The sequence below is a fragment of the Heterocephalus glaber genome, unplaced genomic scaffold (genome assembly GCF_053883595.1).
Source record: "Heterocephalus glaber isolate CG9 unplaced genomic scaffold, H.glaber_assembly_v1.0 deba00000470, whole genome shotgun sequence".
NCBI lineage: Eukaryota > Metazoa > Chordata > Mammalia > Rodentia > Bathyergidae > Heterocephalus > Heterocephalus glaber.
In genome coordinates, this window is record NW_028258145.1 from 15,609,858 (window position 1) to 15,627,992 (window position 18,135).

The window sequence follows — 18,135 nt, forward strand, 5'->3', positions numbered from 1 at the left end:
GTTTGTGTTCAAATTTCTCAACAACCTCATTTAGTTGTAAGAATAAATCTTTTTTAAAAAACTTTTTTGGCTGGGTGCGGTGGCACATCCCTATAATCCCAGTACTAGGGAGGCTGAGGCAAGAGGAAGACCAAGAGTTCAAGGCCAGCCTGGGCTACATAGTCCAAAGCCAGCCTGAACTACATAGCAAGACCCTGCCAAAGAATAAAAAAAAAACTTTTTGTGAAATTACTTCCAAATAATTGCTTCATTCTTAGCAAATATTGGATCTATAAAAATTCCAGGGTTTATTTAAAATTTTGATAGCTTTTTACTCTTCATTTATAACTTTTATGGGTCTGATATAGAGTCTAAAACAAAACAACAGAATTGCTGAGAATCATGTTGTTTTGACAAGAACTCCAAGAGTACAGGACACAGTAAGGAAATATAAACACATAAATGTCACAACACCTACCCTTAAAGAGGGTCTATGAAAAAAATCCTAGCAAAAAATGTAAGAGTAAGCCGAGTGTGGTGGCACACACTTGTAGTCCCAGCAGTTGGGAGACTGAGGCAGGAGGATCGCTATGAGTTCAAGGCCAAATAACAAGTCATTGTTTCAAATTTTTAAAAAAGTAAGAGTATAAACAAGAAAAAATTATTATAGTACAAATTAGGTGGTAAGCTCTAGGAAGAACTAACTAAAAGTAATAAAATAATTGGAGCTAGATTAGAAATAACCAATAAATTGGATAAAAGAGCTGAAGATAAATTTATAGACTACAAAGACCAGAGAGGAGTGGCCAGAAAAACCAGGTTACCCTCTTTATTTTAAAAAATAAGGAGGCTGAGCCTTAATCCAGTTGATCTACTTATCAATACTGTAGCTGAAGTTGAAACAAGACTAGGAGCAGGTCTCAAGCTCTCTGTCCGTTTTCCCTTCTCTCCATTCACAAGAGTCATTCTCTCAAATTTAGACCAGAAGACCTAGGAAATTGACATATGGCACGAGAAAGAGGCCCAGGCTTCCCTGTGGTGGCATGAAAACCCAAAGGATAACGTGAGCCATCCTGATTTATTAACATCTAATTTGTCCATTAGACTCACTAGCACAAATGCCCATATACTTTTTGGACTGGTTCAGTGGAACAACTTTCATCAGATTGGCTTGCATGGGGTTGAACTGATGTGAACTGAGAATCTAAATGAAAACTGGAAGACCACTGAAGGTCATGGTTATGCTGCATCTCCTCAGATCTTCCCCTTAGCAAAAGCCCCACTTCTCAAGCAACAGAAGCTCCAGCTAGCTAAGTACACATTACCGCCTACAAGGGAAGTCACTGCATGGAGCCAACATGCTCCTGAGAAGCCAAATTTTCAAGGGAAGTTCACAAGGAGTTCCTTTGAAAATGCAGGCTCCATCTACCAGAGTGAAATGTAAATCCACTCTTGAATTATCCATTTATTGAGTTGACAGTCACTGTACTGCTTTGTTTTTGAAGGGACTTCCACCTTTATCTGAGCTGATCAACTTGAGAGAAATAAGCATTTTTTAAAGAAGTAACAGGTGAGTGTGTGGGGTCAAATAACACTCCTAAGCCCTCTCCTTTCCTTTAGATTCAGTATCAGGTGCTCGCTTTGGCAGCATATATACTAGATTCAGTATCAGGTTGTTGGGAATGTCAGAAGGAAGATTGAGAGAAATGGAAATGGAGCAAAGAGGACTCCATCCCCTACAGAATTTGTTGTCCTTTTCTCTCTTATGAAAAGAAAAAGAAAAAGAAAAAGAAAAAATACCCATTGGAAATCACAATAAATACCAGGGAGGAAGTTCTGCCTCAGAGAAGGAGGAAGCCCTCACTTAGGCACTGGTATATTATTTAATCCATTCATTATTCAAGATAAAATTATTTTAAATATTTGGTTTATATTAATTATTAAAATGAAAGGCTAATAAAAAGAATGTTTTTTAAATTCATCCATAAATCCATAACCTTAAAATCTATTATTTTCTCACTCATTATTTTCTAGTATTTATCTGTGTATCTCCATACTTAGCCACAGAATAAATTATACTATTACAAATTGTGTTCAACTTTTCCCACTTACTGTTATCTCATAGTACTTCTTGTTTCTACTTAGGAATCATCATAGACATCATTTTCTCTTATGATCAGTCCATCATTTACTTAGCCTTTTCTCCATTCTTGCAGCCTGTAACCTGTCATCCTGACTTATGGACTTAGAGGCCATCTTTGTGAGAATTTGCTTACTCTACTCAGGTTATAGTGTAGCCAATATACCAAATGCTCATTTCCTGATGCAATCTGTTCTCTAATAATTTCATCTGCATTCATTGTCTCAGTATTGTATAAAATATTGCTAGCTTATTCGATAAATGGCTTAGGGTATAGCTCATTGGAGAAGTGCTTGCACAGCATTCTTGAGGCCTTGGGTATGATCTACAGCACTACAAAAATTAATTAATTAATTAAAATAAATAAATTATTGCTACTTTATTTGAAATTAGAGGGTCTATCTTAAACTTACTTCCCAGCCTCAAGATTAATAAGTATCTAGTGTTCATGGTCAGAGAAAATGGAGCTTATTGTTTGACCCTAAGTGAACATTTTCTCTGTGCCTAATACATTTCATATACATTTAATTCCCACAACAACCCCATGAAGAAGGTATTACTATTATTAGATCTTGGGTTTCAAACTTCTTCTGTGTAAATTAATAATAATACCTTCTTTGTGGGGTTATTGTAGGAATTAATATATTTTAATAAATATCAATCTCTTAAAGTCTAACTTTCATGGAAATAATTTTCCCCAATATTAAATTCAATCATCTATCATTTTCTGTGATCCTAAGCACACACATCAAGTCTAATGCAAGCTTTGAGTGGTGCTAATCGCCTGCTTTAAGGAAGATTGCTGGGTCAGAGCAAATGGGATGTCAGAATGTTGGAATGATGTGCTTTAACCATCCAGAATCCAGAGAGTCCCCACTCTCTGAGCTAGAATAATGTTGATGGGAGATCAAACAACACAAAGATGGGGAATTCTAAAATCTGAGCATTACACAGAAACAGGAACACAGAATATCAAACATTGGAGGGACCCCTGAGATCACCAAAAACAACTCCCATACTTTACAAAGCAACAAAACTAGGGAGGTCAACCAACAAATGAAAGATCCCATAGGAGTCAGGAAAATGCCATGATGAGGGGACAGATCTTCATTATCTCATTAATCTGAACATAAGGTGCAGAAAGAAGGGGGTTTCCATAGTGCCACATCATACGGAACAAAGGATGCTATTTTAAGAGCCCAGCCCTGCACCTGCTCTGTCCAGATGGGCTTGGCAAAAGAAGAAATGAAAACAGGCTTTTTTCACTATGGGACTGGGGCAGAGGTCTAGGTCACAGGTTGCTTAAGCGACAATGGAGGAGCCAAATGTTTCTGATGTGCACTCCATGGGGGTGGGGAGCCTTCTCCCCTAAGATTCCCAATTCATTTACTCCAGAGATTTTCCCACAGACACAAAGGGAACAGTAAGGCAAAGTCAGAGAGGAAGGAACTGTTTACTACCCTGGCTCATGTGCAGTCCCACTATGTGCACATTCAGCAGGAGGAACAGGAAGCAAAAGAAGCTGCAGCCCAGCCACAGGTTACAGGGAGGGAGTCGGGAACCTGCGCTTCCCACTCAGCATGTCCAGAAAAAGGAAATGTTTAGTTACTGGAATAAATTGTTAAAAAAACAAAAGCAAAAGGAGGTTTTCATCATAGTTTTTTCAGTGTAATAACAAAAGTGCAATGGAAAGATTACAAGCTATAGAGCCAGGCAGAGCTGATTGTGAACCCAGTTCTGCCACAGCTTGGTTGACTGGCCTTGACCAAATTACTAACATTCCCTAAACCTCAGTTTCCTCATCTATAACCTTGTCAGACAATAACAGAGCACACTTTTGGAGGTCCTTAGTAGGTTGGTGACAACAAGACAGCACCCGGGACAGAACCTAGGTAAAGGTAACTGTTCTTGTTATTTTTATCAACCTATATGTGAATGTTGTTGGACAATTTCTAAAGCTCAAACAAGACATTTCTCTATTCTGTTTCTTCATATCAGAATTACACAATAAATCCCATCTTCGGTGCCATCAGAGACTTAAGGGCCATTACGTAGCATCCTCCTCCTTCCAAGAATCTGCCACTCAAATTTAAAGGATTTTTTAAATTTTAGTTTAAGTCATCTTATTAGTCCTCCTTGCTCTATCAAACCCTGATGATTTTAAATCTGTTGTGTGTAGTTATCAAGATCCACAAATACTACTTTTTAACAAAAGATGAAATAAAAAACCACCTCAGTAAGGGGCTGGAGAAATTGCCAAAATTTACTAAGTAACCTCAGAAAATTCTATGTTAGCTACCTTACTTAAGGAATAGGTTGTTCCAGTTAGGATAAATTGAATAGATTTTTTTTTTTTAATGATGGCAAGGTTTCACATTTATCAACGGTAGGAAAAAACAGGCTCTCTGGGGCCAAGTTTGGGCCAAGTAAAAGGAAAAGGGAAGGACAAAAATGTTTTAAATATGTCCTTAAAAAAATACACCCTACAGTGTAGAGTGGGCTACTATGAAAAGACACAATAGCTACATACACTGAATAGATTTTAAAAGACCATGACTGAAGTAAAATAAAACCAGTAGAAACAAGTTTCCTTTTCTTCATGATTTTCTTCCTTTGATAAGTCAGAAATCAGAATCTCACAAAAAACTTGTAATTTTATAAAGGGGCAAAAATGTCAGGGAATTAAGACTATTTCATAAAATGTTGAATAAATCTTATTTTACATATCCATACTTCTGTGCATTTAAGAGTTTATAAATTATAAGGGGCTCCAAAATTGAAATGAGTTCCTGTGGTTATGATATTTACTTTCCTCTGATTTCTGAAGCAGAGGATTTTTTCTTTTGTTGCTCTGCTCCCCATCTGTATAATAAGAGCAAATATCTGATAATGTAATCACAGAAAAGGTGGGCTGGGGTCCCTCCAACACTACCACCTAGTTCATCTTGGGCAACTCATTGTGCCCTAGTTTCCCTGTCTATAACATACAGGGCTGGTACTGGTGATTGTGAAGGTCCCTTCCACATCAAAAATACTATGATCTCTACCTGGCAATATGAAGAATTTTGAAGGCCCATTCTTTGAGCATGATTTGCTATCTATAATGTGGAAAAAGGCTGTGTAGTATTCCTTCTGGAGCAGACATTTTAAGTTTCATCAAATGAAAAAACATTTTCTTTAAATGTTTTTTCATTTGATGAAACTTAAGAAAGAAACTAAGTAAGATAAGTGGCCAAAGAGAAATTAAAATAAAAAAGATAGACAAGGACCATCAATGCAGCTCTATCTGTGACCCTTAATGTGTGTGATCTGTGCCAGACTTCCACAGGAACTTACAGCCTGAAGAACATGCTCATCTACACAGATGCTGAGAATGCACCTACACAGGCCAAGAATGGCACTAGGAGACAATCCAGATTATTTAAATAATGTGCTTGGAAGGAAACACACATTAAGTCAAGAAATCCTTGAGTATCTTGGTCTGAGTGTCAACACTGGATAAAAATTACAAAGCAACTGGTCTAGTTTTCCTTTATCTGTACTGTGGAGACTGATTGAAAGATTTCTACCCTCAGATGGCATGTTGTAAAATACTCAAGTGGCCTAAAAGAAATAAAACTTCAAAAACTGCACTGGCTTTGAAAACAGACTTGTACCTGGTTCTGGTTCTGCCTCTATGATATGTTGACTGAGTCATTTACCTATCTAAAATAAGTCTCAATATAAAATTGGGGCTAAAAACACCTGCCTGCCTTTTACACAACACTGAGTAATGGTCACACAAACAACATTCAGGAAAATTCTTTGCAATCTAGTTGTATGTAGGTTTCTGATTAAAAGTGCACAGGGACAGTGGCAGAATTCATTTCACGAAAGGCAACATGGCCACCTCCCCGTCCCTGCCACCAGTGAGACACAACAGTTTTCCCCACATGTGACAGGTTCACAAGGCTTCTCTTCCATGTTGAGTGCGTATTGACTTAGTGAGACGTAATTAGACCAGCAGGAACAATTTCCTTCAACTCCCTCTTTCTGGAAAGACACCTGTCAGCACAGAAACAGAAAGTCAAAGTTTCCACTTTACCAGTCAAGGTTTGTGACTAAAAATTTACAGAATTGGGCTTTCAGATAGGAACTAACTCCATATTTGAGACCTAAAACTAAATCCATTATTTTTGCATTTCTCGGTGACAGAATATCTGTAGAATTCAGTTTCTGAAGTTTAGACACAGTAAACACAAACACATACACACATATGTCCACATCCTACTTTACCCTCAGACTGTTTTTTTTTCTGAAGTTGGAGAGGAGAAAGACAGATATATAAAAATAAACTACAAAATAATCCTCACATAGCTGAAAAATAATGCTTGTAAAATATTTAATTGCCATTGTAAATCAGTATAATCATTTGAAAAGGAGTTCAGTAATATCAAATTCCATTCCCTTTAACTTAATAATTTTGAGAAATCTAAAAATGAAATATTGGAGGGATAGGGGTGTAGTACAGTGGCAAAGTGGTTGCCTAGCATGCTCTCGGCCCTGAATTCAATCCCCAGCACCTCTAAAATATCAAACATTAGAAAAATTCTAAATGACCAATAATAGGAGAAACGGCTGAGGAAATAATGGAAAGTCAACTCAATGGACTAACTCACCATCAAGTGAGAAGAAGCTTCCAGAGTCTATGCGACAACATGGAAAGCTATAAATTAATGAGACATTTGTAAAGTGTGGGCTTTTATACACCTTACACTCAGACCCTTGTAATAATATATGTTTAGGAATAATAACTGAAAAAAGAACACAGGCAAAAAGAATCTTACTGCATTAAAATACAAAACTGAATTTTCTTCCTTCAAAATGTTTGCAGTTAGAATATCATTTTTACAATAAGGAATATTTAGGAAGAAGTAAAGAGGTAGAACAACTTTTTGGCATTCATAGTGGAAGTAAAATATGAGATCACCGTCTCATTTTCAGATTGAATCCAATCTCTTCAGTGCCAGGCCCTGGCAGTTTATCTCACAACATGTCAACTATGCTCAGGGTCCTAGGGTAGAACACTGGTACTTAATCAGACAAACAGGAGCGAATGGCTTCCTAACCATTTAACCTAAATGATCTAAAAAAGGCCTGTAAAACTTCAACACATCAGTAAATATTTCTTGGAATCATAAAGTATCTTTTATCATCAAGTGACATGTAAACCACAAAAATAATTTTACCTTTCTGTATTGACTACTGAAAATACAGTACACGTAGAGAACTAACATAAATTAACAAGGCTATGTCTGGGGACAATGTTTTAGTCAATTAAATCACCTCTCTAATTTTTCACTTACATTTGTCTAATTCCACTCTTGAGAGTATTCAAAATAGCACAAACAAGTTAAAAAAAACTAAAAAGATTCAAATATTTTACTGACTTGTTTCCCGAAAATTTCTGTTCAAGTTTTGGAAAGGTAATACAGTACCTACATTTGGTAAAACAGCCCAAAGCGCAAAAAAGGAACCATGGGAAGGAATTCTCTCTACCATCCCATATTCCCCAGGCTAAGAAGTTTTTAATAAAATATTTTACCCCTAAAGTGTTTTTTTAAAATAGATTTAACCCAAAAACTGTTATGTTAGAAAAGGGATAACAAGAATTGAGTTTTAGGGATACAAGCTGCATAAGTTCTTCTTATAGAATATCCCTTGAGCACTTCTGAAAACAAAACATCTGGAATTTGTTTAGGATTCTCCTTGCCTATAAAAATAAATTATAAAAGTGACAATTATTTTTGCTTGGTTTGGTTTGGATTAGCTTGGGGTTTTGTGGGGAGTTTGTGTTTTTGTTTCTGTTTTATTTTTTGTGAGACAGAGTCTTGCTATGTAGTCCTGGCTGGGCTCAAATTCTAGATTCTCCTGCCTCAGCATCCCCAGTGCTGGGATTACAGGCATATGACACCATACCCAGCTTGATAATTATTATAATTACAAAAAATTATTCAGAAAAAAATATGCTCTAGAATACAACATTGTATTTGGATATTTTAGATCATTTACTCATTGCCATCATTGATATTCAGATACAAACTCAGGATTAAAAATTATCTAGGAGGGAATTGTGTTCGCAGCTGCCGCCGCGCCACCGCCACTCTCCAACGCCAAGGCCGCCTCCAGCTCGCCGAGCTCCAGCCGAGGGAGAAGGGGGGTGTGTGTCAGTAAGGAGGTCCCTGTACCATGGCTCGTACAAACCAGACTGCCTGCAAATCCACTGGTGGTAAAGCGCCCAGGAATCAACTGGCTACAAAAGCCGCTAGCAAGAGTGCGCCCTCTACTGGAGGGGTGAAGAAACCTCATCGTTACAGGCCTGGGACTGTGGCGCTCCGTGAAATTAGACGTTATCAGAAGTCTACTGAACTTCTGATCCGAAAACTCCCTTTCCAGCATCTGGCTCGAGAAATTGCTCAGGACTTCAAAACTGATCTGCGCTTCCAGAGTGCAGCTATTGGTGCTTTGCAGGAGGCAAGTGAGGCCTACCTGGTTGGCCTGTTTGAAGATAACAACCTGTGTGCCATCCATGCCAAACGTGTAACAATTATGCCAAAAGATATCCAGCTAGCACGCTGCATACGTGGAGAACGTGCTTAAGAGTCCATTATGGTGGGAAGCATTTCATTCTCAAAAAAGTTTTTTTCTCTTCTTCCTGTTATTGGTAGTTCTGAATGTTAGATTTTTTTTTTCCATGGGGTCAAAAGGTACCTAAATACATGATTGCGAGTGGAAAATAGGGGACTGAAATCAGGTATTGGCAGTTTTTCCATTTTCATTTGTGTGTGAATTTTTAGTATTAATGCGGGGATGTAAAGCATTAATGCAAGTCAAAATGTTTCAGTGAACAAGTTTCAGCAGTTCAACTTTATAACAATTATAAATAAACCTGTTAAATTTTTCTGGACAATGCCAGCATTTGGATATTTTTAAAACAAGTAAATTTCTTATTGACAGCAACTAAATGGTGTTTGTAGCATTTTTATCATACAGTAGATTCCATCTAGTCATTATACTTTTCTGAGTTGTCCTAAACATGCTAGTACATGTTTTTAATGTTATCTGTCTTTCTGTGCTGTTCCTGTAAGTTTGCTATTAAAATACATTAAACTGTAAAAAAAAAAAAAAATATCTAGGAGGGTTTGGACAGAAAATATATTTTTCTCACTCACAGAATTTATAATTAATGAGTAATTGTTGCATGCATGCCATTTTAGACAAAATCTACAAAGCTTCTGAGAGAAAAAGCCCTTTTTTCTCCTCAAAACTTTGAAATATAAGCATAAAATTTCACATCCACATATATCTTATAAAACAGCAATCTATTTTAGGAATAAGAATGCATTACAATGCACTTTATTATATGGAAATTATAACTCAATAAAAATAAGAATTCATTAAACAAAACCTAAGAATACTCGTCTTAAGTGAATGGAGCTGATAGCCTTTGGATGTCAGTGCAGAGAGCACAACTCTCAGCTCTGCAAAGTGCCTGAGAATTTCCAAGGTCAACATTTGCAAGCATCATGACCCTGAGAGAACACCTATCAGAGACAACTTTGCACATCTGAAACAGTTTATTTGGTGAAACCATGTTTATTTCTCACAGTTAAAATTGCATTCATGGCCCTCTTTAGCCTTAACAATTATGTTTTGTTGGTGCCAACTGAATGCTATAAAACAGTAATATTTTCTAGCTCTCCTTATATACATTTCAACAAAGCAATCTTTTCCTTTCCATGTTTTCACTCATTTTCCATACAGCTGTACAGAATGTTATACTCATTAAGGGAGAAAAAGCCACACAAACAAAAGTAGATTCTCAGCTGGGGATATGTGCAGGGGAAGGGTGTCTGCAACAGCCAAACTATACAGAAGTACATGAAATTCTTCCAGCTCCTGGACCTTCCTTGATTTCCCAAAATTCTCCACCACACACACACACACACACACACACACACACACACACACACACACACAGCAAAGCGCGAGGGTCGCAAGGCCTGGGTGGGACTCCAGGACACAGTTCTTACCCAGAGTTTCTGCACAGGCAACCACTTGGCAGCACTTATTGTGGGGGCCCTAGTGGCCGCCCAGAGCACCTCCTTGTGTGGCTGCAGCTGCCTTCAAAATCTAAACCCCACTGCATTTTTGCCATGTTCAGCACTTGGAGTTTGACCCATTCTCCCCCCAGGAGAGCCTTCTTGCTCCTAGAACAACCTCCCTGGCTCCTGAGGGCCTGTAAGTAGATGTACAGGGAAACCACCTGCCTAAAGAGGCCTTGGAGGAGCTTCAGGTGGGCAGAATTGCACCCAGGCCCAGCCAGCAGTCAGCCACAGAGGTCTTGTGCAATGTGCACCCAGAAGAACAAAGCTAAGGCCCGGCAGCAGCCAAGCTAGCAGACATTCAAGATACACATCTTTACTACAAAGCAATGTCCTCTGGCCACTTCATAGTGCAGCTCTCACTACACCTGCTGCTCTGCTGCTTAAGTGACCTGAGCTGGTCTCTGAGAGTCAGTCATTTTGGATGAGATGACTAGAAGAAACAGCAAAAACTGTGAAGCTTTACCCAAAGCAACTGGAGATACTGACAGAGAGAGCTCTGGTGGATTTTATGGGACATGTATTGTTATATGTCATCCAGGACTCAAAGCTCTAAGCTGTGAACACTGGCAACTCTTGCAGTCCTATTGGGCCAAGCATAATTAGTATACTGAGGAACATGGTCATGCCAATGCACACATGTGCCAAGCAACCCAAAAGAACAAAGAAAGACCCTCAAGTTCCAATAGTGCTCAGCTTGGCTTTCTCATTAATTTCTCAAGCTATTTAGGAAATAGCTTGCCTAAAATGGAAGGATCAGTTCTAAGACAGAAACATAAATCTTCCACCTCAAATCAGCCTATCCAGTCATAGGCCTTCACATGCTGCACTGGAGTACCCCCTGCTGGCCACTGTGAAGGAACGACACCAAGCTCTTTGAGGGTCTCTAAGTAAAGCCTGGGAGAGAGACCTGGTATCTAAAACATCAGTGTTTGACTGCATCGCGCCCACCTCGACATATGTATCACCTTCTTAGGTATATTTGGCATCTCCTACACACACACTTTCCAATTTCTATTTTAATAACATTGTTCAGGTTCTTTAGAGGACACAGGAAAATAAGCTAACTATAAACCTATTAGCAAAGACAACTACTTTTATCATTTAATACGCATCATGTTTATGTAGTCAAGATTATGCTGTGTGGGGTCACTGTCAATCTACATCCAGTATCATCTCCTGTCCCTGGCTCCATTGGCAACTGGCTTCTGGCTAGATTTGGCCAGTGGGAGCCACTGGAAAGAGACTGGAGAATGGAAAGAAGGGATATGACAGGATATGTGTCTCTCTGTCTGCCTTGAGGAGAAATTTTCCAGCAGTGGCTACACCTGCTCCATGACTCTAGCTCCCTCCAAGTGCCCAGTCTCTGGGTTTTGGTACCACCTTCTTCAGCCCTGGGGAGAAAGAGGAGAGCTTCCTGCTATTGCTCATCTCTGGGTCATTTCAGCCTAACAATGGGTTCTCAGTTCTTCATCACCTGTGAAGCAGTTTCCATAATAAATTCCCTTTGTTTGAAAGGCTAAATGGTTTATTTTCCTGACTGGATCATGACTAATCTCTGTCATATGTGTAATTTTGATTAATTTATTACTTAATAATTTATTACTCAGTATTATTCCATACAGATTTTCCTATATCTTTAGTTGTTTACAAATTTTGGTTTTGATTTTGGTTTTGAGATAGGATCTCACTTGCATTCTAGGCTGGCTTTGAACTATGTAGCCCAGGCTGGCCTCAAACTCATGGCGCTCTTCCCACTTCAGCCTCCTGAGCAGTGGGATACAAATTCTTCTTAATGGCTACCCATTTGGTAACATCACTCCGTATCACTTAAGTTTCCAATGTTTGCTAAAATGTAACATTAGTATGACTATCTTGTGCATATTTTTCTATCCAAACTTCTAAGTATTTGCACAGACTGGCTTCCCAGAAGTAACTTAAAAGGAGTGATTCATTTTAAGATTCTTGGTATGTATTGCCTAAAAAATTTCCAGTACGAAAGGTTAAACCAGTTTACAATCCCACTAACAGTATACGAAAGCTGGTCTCACCATGCCCTCTGCATCTCTGATTACATTAATTTATGTTATAAACAGAGTTTAAAAAAAAAGGCATCCACTGCTGCTGTTTGTTTAGGTGTGCTTTGTTTTTATTTTAAGTGCAGTAGAACATTTTTCAAGTGTTTATTATCCAGATGCACTTCCCCTTTGGTAAACTACCTTGCTTTTTACTACATAATCCTTAATGATTCTCTTAATGGCTGAGATATCCATCAGGATTCTTAGATGCATCACAACAACTAAAGCTGGCTCCAGCTAAATTAAGCAGGAGAGATTTATTCAAAGGATATCATGCAACCCCAAAATGAATGAGGAGGCTGGAAAACTGGGTTCAGAAGTTGGGCAGAATCAACAGAACACAGAAAGCTTGAAATATGGCCAACAGCCCAACCTAAAAGTCTGAATAAAATACCACTATTGATGCTGCCACCCTGAACTCTGTCCCTGGCATTGCTGCCACCCTCCACTGAGTTCTGGATGCCACCAGCTGAATTAATTCTAAGCTCTTCTTGCATCTCTGTCATTCCCTGTGATAACTTGCAAAATTAGTTCCTTCCCTCATCAAGATGTGGGTTCTATTTCTCTACTTCCTTAAAGCTAGACTGGTATTCTAACTTGTGACCAATACTTACTTGTGAGTAAGTAGGAGTGACATTGTACAATGCCTGAGAGTTTGCTTCCTGCTTCCACAAGAACACTCATATTGTAGTTTGGGTAAGTGCTCCCCAAAGATCCACACACAGCTGGGCATGGTAGCACACACCTGTAATCCCAGCACTTGGAGGGGGAGCCAGGAGGATTGCTGTGAATTTGAGGCCAACCTGAGATACACAGCGAGACCCTATTTCAAAAACACCAAGAAAAAGAAAAAAGAAAAACCCAAAGAACCACATATTAAAAGACTTGATCACCAGCCTGTGGCGCTATTGAGAGGTGGTGAAAGGTGGAGCCTAGTGGGAGATAGGCAAGTCAATGAGGCTGTGCCCTTAGGGGATATTGAGACCCCAGTCCCTTCTCCCCCACCCCCACTTCCTGGCCACCATGAGGTGGCCAGCTTCATCTGCCATGTGCTCCCACATGTGCCTGTGTACAGCCTTGCCACAAGGCCAAACCAATAGGACTGTGCAACAATAGACTAAAACCTCTGAAATCTTGAGCCGAAATAAAATCTTTTTCTACATTGCTAATCTCAGGTATTCTGCCACAGTGACAGAAAAGCTAAGGCAACTCCCTCTTAGAATCCAGCTGCCCACCATGCTTGAGGAAACCCAACATGGCCTGTGGAGACACCCCTCACACATTCCAGCCACAGTCAGAGTTGCTCCAGAAAAAGCCATATCCAACATCTTTCCACCACCAGCATTGCCTGTCAGCCATGAAAGCTCCTCAAAGGTCTCCATACCCACCTCATCCCCACTCACCTTCATCTCTGCCCATGCTGTTCCCCCTTCACAGGATGCGTCCTTCTACCTCACTCTTCCCCCAACCACCATGGCCTGCCTGCCTGGTGCAACTATAGTTAAAAAAAGAAAAAGAGGAAATCAATGCTATGGCAAAATATATACATATTTTGTAAACAAAAGAAAGGAAGGAACAGAGGAACAAGACAATGAAGAAAAAAAGCCATACAAAAGCTTGCATATGAATGTCCCCAACAGCATGATTCATAATAGCCAAAAGCCAGAAACAATCCATTGATTAGGAAAATATGATATATCCACACAATGAAATGTTATTCAGCAGTTAAAAAACAAGTGCTGATGATATGTGACGTAACATGGATGAACCTTAAAAATGTAATGCTAAATTAAAGAAGCAAAATACAAAAGAGTATCTATTATTTCATTCCATCTTATCAATGACCAGAGAGGCAAATCTATACAGACAGAACATGAATTCATGGGTACCTAAGGCTTGGGGTCAAGGCAAAAGACATTGGAGAAAAATAAGGAGCAAATGTCATGAACATAGTCTTTCTTTTTTAATTTTTTAAAGTTTTATTAGTCCATGTATGCAGCACATAATGATTACATTCATCATGAGGAACTGGTACATATACATAACATATCTTAATTCTTTTTACTTCCCTTCATAGGGTCTTTCTTTAGGGTAATGAAAATGTTCTAAAATTGACCATGGTGATGGGTACCTAACTTTTGAATATACTAAAAACCACTGAATTGTACACTTTAAATAAATGTGAATTATATCTCAATCAAACTGTAAAAAAATTTGAATTTGTTTTCAAAAACAGAGATTCAGCAAGATGAAGCCTTTCTAGGTTTTCCTTGATTTCTCCACACAGAAAATACACACACACCTCAAGTAGATTCAGACCACGTTTCACAAAGACATGTAAAATTATTTTAACAGTTACTCTTTCAGCAAATTTCGGAACAAAGTGGAAAAGACATTTTAATAAAACCCTCATATATTAACAAAAGTTGAGAGCACTAAACTTCTGTGTTCCTATGACTCAGGTCATGGTTTCCCCTTCCACTGTCCCCACCCATTATTTGCAGCAAGTCATTTTGTGCATTCCCATACTCTTAATCCAAGGTCCAAGGAATTTAATTTCTCAGTCTTCTAGTAATTTAACGTGTCTTACATGGTTTATGTGCCAATAACTACTCTAAGCTGTTGGCATGAATTAGCTCATTTAATCCTCAAACAACCCTAAAAGGTAATATCCTGATGCCCACTTTACAACAGACAAATCAAGGCTTCAAGATCAAAATAACTGGCTCAAAAGCTAGTCACTGGAAGAATGGGATTTCAAACTTAGGTTTCATCATACTACCTCTTTTAGAAAAAAAAAAATAGTATCTCTCAACTAAAATACTTAGAAGCAGAAAGAATGGTGTCCCCTTTCCTGGAGTCAAGGTCACTTACAAGATCAAGGAGATCAGCTACTTGAAGAACAGATTAAAAATCTCAGTTCAAAGTGGGGTCACTGAGTGGATCCCTAACCCTACGCCCCCAGAGGTAGCTCTCCATCTGACTCAACTCTCTTGTCGCTCTTAGAAATGTATTAAGACCACAGAAGAACTCCAGGCTTGCTCCAAGATACCAGAAGGGGCTTGAATAGCCACTACAAAGGCAAGGCCAGCGTTCCCCTGGAATTCTGGACCCAGTTCTCTACATGTGTGCCTATTTGTCTCTTGGCATGTAGCCAGTCCAAAATGAGATGGGCCATATTTTGTTTGTTTTTTTTTTGTACTGGGGATCACTCGGGTCCTTGCGCTTGCAATTCAGGCAGCGGAACCACTGAGCTACATCCCTGGCCAGAGATGGGCCATATTTTGAAGATGCAGTAAAAAGAATATGAAATACTGGGGCCAGGGATGTAGCTCAGTGGCACCAGCCCTGCCTGGCAAATGCAAGGTCCTGAATTCGATCCCCAATACCAAAAAAAAAAGAATGTGAAATACTGATTAGTGTTAAAATAGTATTGTGAACACTTGGGATCAAATATTTTCTTGAAATCAATTTCACCTGTTTCCTTTCAGTGTGGTGATCAGACATTTAAATGTATGTATGTGGCTCACAGTTCTACAGGATGGTGCTTTTCTTGACCTTCTGGGCGGCGCCGGGCACCAGGTCCCAGTGGGTTCTCGCTTTGTGAAGGCTCCTCAGAGGTTTGTGAAGTAACACACAGAGGCATCCTCAGCACAGAGGACTGAGGGCCAAGTGCAGGTGAACTCAAGACACTGATGCTCTGGAAGCTTCAAGATTCATCACTGTCTGCAACCTGGCCTCCTCCTCCACTAAGGCCAGCTTCTCAAGTACAAAGAACACACTCTCCTCTTTGAAACTCGGGCGGTGCCCTTGAACTTGGACATTCCCTTCAGGATGCAGCTCTGTCAGCAGGGGGCACATTCAGGGATCTTACTGCCACTGGGTTAAGCCTGCAGTCAGATGGCCCCACCCGGTTCCCTGAGCCAGCTGTTTCCTCTCCCACCTGGCTGCTGTACTGACCAGAGGTTCTCAGAGATCCAGGGTAACAGACGGGGGTTTTGCCACTGGATTGATCTTGTTCGTCAGTGTGCATCACTCATTTTCACAGAACACAGGACTCGCCTTCCTAAGGAAGACCTTTCCTTCCCTCTGGACTCTGCCTCCACCCATGTTAACCATGACACTTTCATCCCCCTCGCCACCACCAGATGTTTATCTGCTGGGCCCACCTGGGTATGTCTAAGTGCCAGGCTATATTGGAGTGTTTTGCTGCCCTGCAATACAACCCAGTTACTAAATAAGCAAAGGCACTGAACCTTTATCAAAACAACATCTGATTACTGGGTTAGCAAGGAGTCAGTGTGACAGCAAGTGAGCAATGAGGCTTTTGAGAAGGGCACAAGAGACTGAGGGCTGGAGTCACATCACAGGGTGTCTGGGATCCAACCTGCCCACTACAGTGCCCAGTACACAGCAAGTGCACACCACCAGTTCATCTAAGGTGTGGAAGACTTGATTAGCGGATGCTCAGGCCCTCTTGATCTTGAGAAAGAGAAATGCTCTCCTGAGCTGCCCTGGCTCCAGCAGTCAGGTCTTGGTGCATCTATACCCTCAGCAAGGCCACGGTGTTCTCCTGTTGGGCATAAAAGATTTCACAAGGGCTCATCACACAAGGATGTTCTGTGATCATAATGAAGGCAAAAACAAGACCCCTCCTTGATTATGTGAACACAGACCAAACAGAATGTCGGGCCCAAGTCACAAGTAGGAGCAGACATCCCCCGTCCCACATGAATGACTGACTGCCACTTCCTTACTGATGCCAGCTTTACCACACTTCATTCTTCTTACTTTGTAGGTGAGAATCATTAAGATGCCCCTTGTAGATTACCCCTGCTTGCTGACAGCATTCAGTCCTAAGCCAAGCCCAAGTTCTTGAGCCCCAAAGTCCAAACATTCTGTCCTACCAAACCCAGATAAGATTCCCCACAGCAAGTGATTTCCTTCATTCAGCAGACTGATGACCCCAGCCTTGTGTTTCTGAATGGCTTCTGGCTAACGGAAATGAAGCACCTTTAGCCATAAAGACGCCCCCACACAGCAATACCTGTGGTTGTCACTGTGCCTATGTCACAATGAGAATGCGGGGAGGGGTGGGGTGCCAAGCACTGGAAGGACAAGCCAGGGCGGTGGGGGGATCCATGGCTGTCAAGCTTCCAGGGTGTCAGATACAGATGATTTCTACAAAGGGGACTTCCCCTTGGCCCACCTTTGGATGTATGTAATGTTCCTTTCTCCACTAAAGAAAGCTATCAGAATATTATAAGATTAACCATGTGCTTATACACACACATTTAAAATAAACTATTCATTAAGTACTGAGAAAGAGAAATGTTCTCCCAACAGCCAAGAGCTGCCATTACTCATGACTCAAGTTACAACTAATGGCCACAATCAAGAACCATAAACTAATCAAAGCCCTACAAATATGTCAAAGTAGGAGCAAGCCCTGGAACTGAAGTCTGTCTTGCCTTCCGAGGTGTGACCTGAACAGAGTATTCAAACTGAGCCTCAGTGTCTAACTGCAAACTAACACACATCAGACCATAGCTGTGGGACTGCTTGTCTGACAGTGACACACACCTGTAATCCCACCACTCAGGAGACTGAGGCAGGAGGAACACAAGTTCAAGTCCAGTCTGGGCAACTTAGTGAGATCCTGTCTCAAAATAAAATTTTAAAAGAAGGGTGGTGGTGGATACTGGGGATGTAACTCACTGGCAGAGCACTTGCTTGGCATGTATGAGGGCCTGGGTTCAATTACCAGTAGTGAGAAGAAAAACATAGAGAGAGC

General features: G+C 40.1%; 2 protein-coding genes across 4 annotated transcripts in view; one reads left to right on the forward strand and one right to left on the reverse strand.

Moving 5' to 3' along the window:
* The window catches only part of Rpia (ribose 5-phosphate isomerase A), a 62,273-nt gene that overhangs the window by 14,868 nt on the left and 29,270 nt on the right, over positions 1-18,135 (reverse strand). The window contains exons 9-10 of one of the 3 annotated variants that reach the window (XM_087204258.1): positions 13,745-13,836; positions 1-6,163 (exon numbers count right to left, since the gene is read on the reverse strand). The exon at positions 1-6,163 is cut by the window's left edge and continues 14,868 nt beyond it. In XM_087204258.1, coding sequence (XP_087060384.1) covers positions 13,790-13,836 — 47 coding nt within the window. In that variant the 3' untranslated portion in view covers positions 1-6,163; positions 13,745-13,789. Of the gene's footprint in view, positions 13,837-14,289; positions 16,915-18,135 lie in introns of those variants that run through there. The other 2 variants (XM_087204257.1, XM_087204255.1) reach the window with 2 other exon arrangements.
* LOC101712828 (histone H3.3) lies at positions 8,348-8,758 on the forward strand. The gene has a single exon (XM_013072084.3). The coding sequence runs from the start codon at positions 8,348-8,350 to the stop codon at positions 8,756-8,758; it is 411 nt and encodes a 136-aa protein (XP_012927538.1).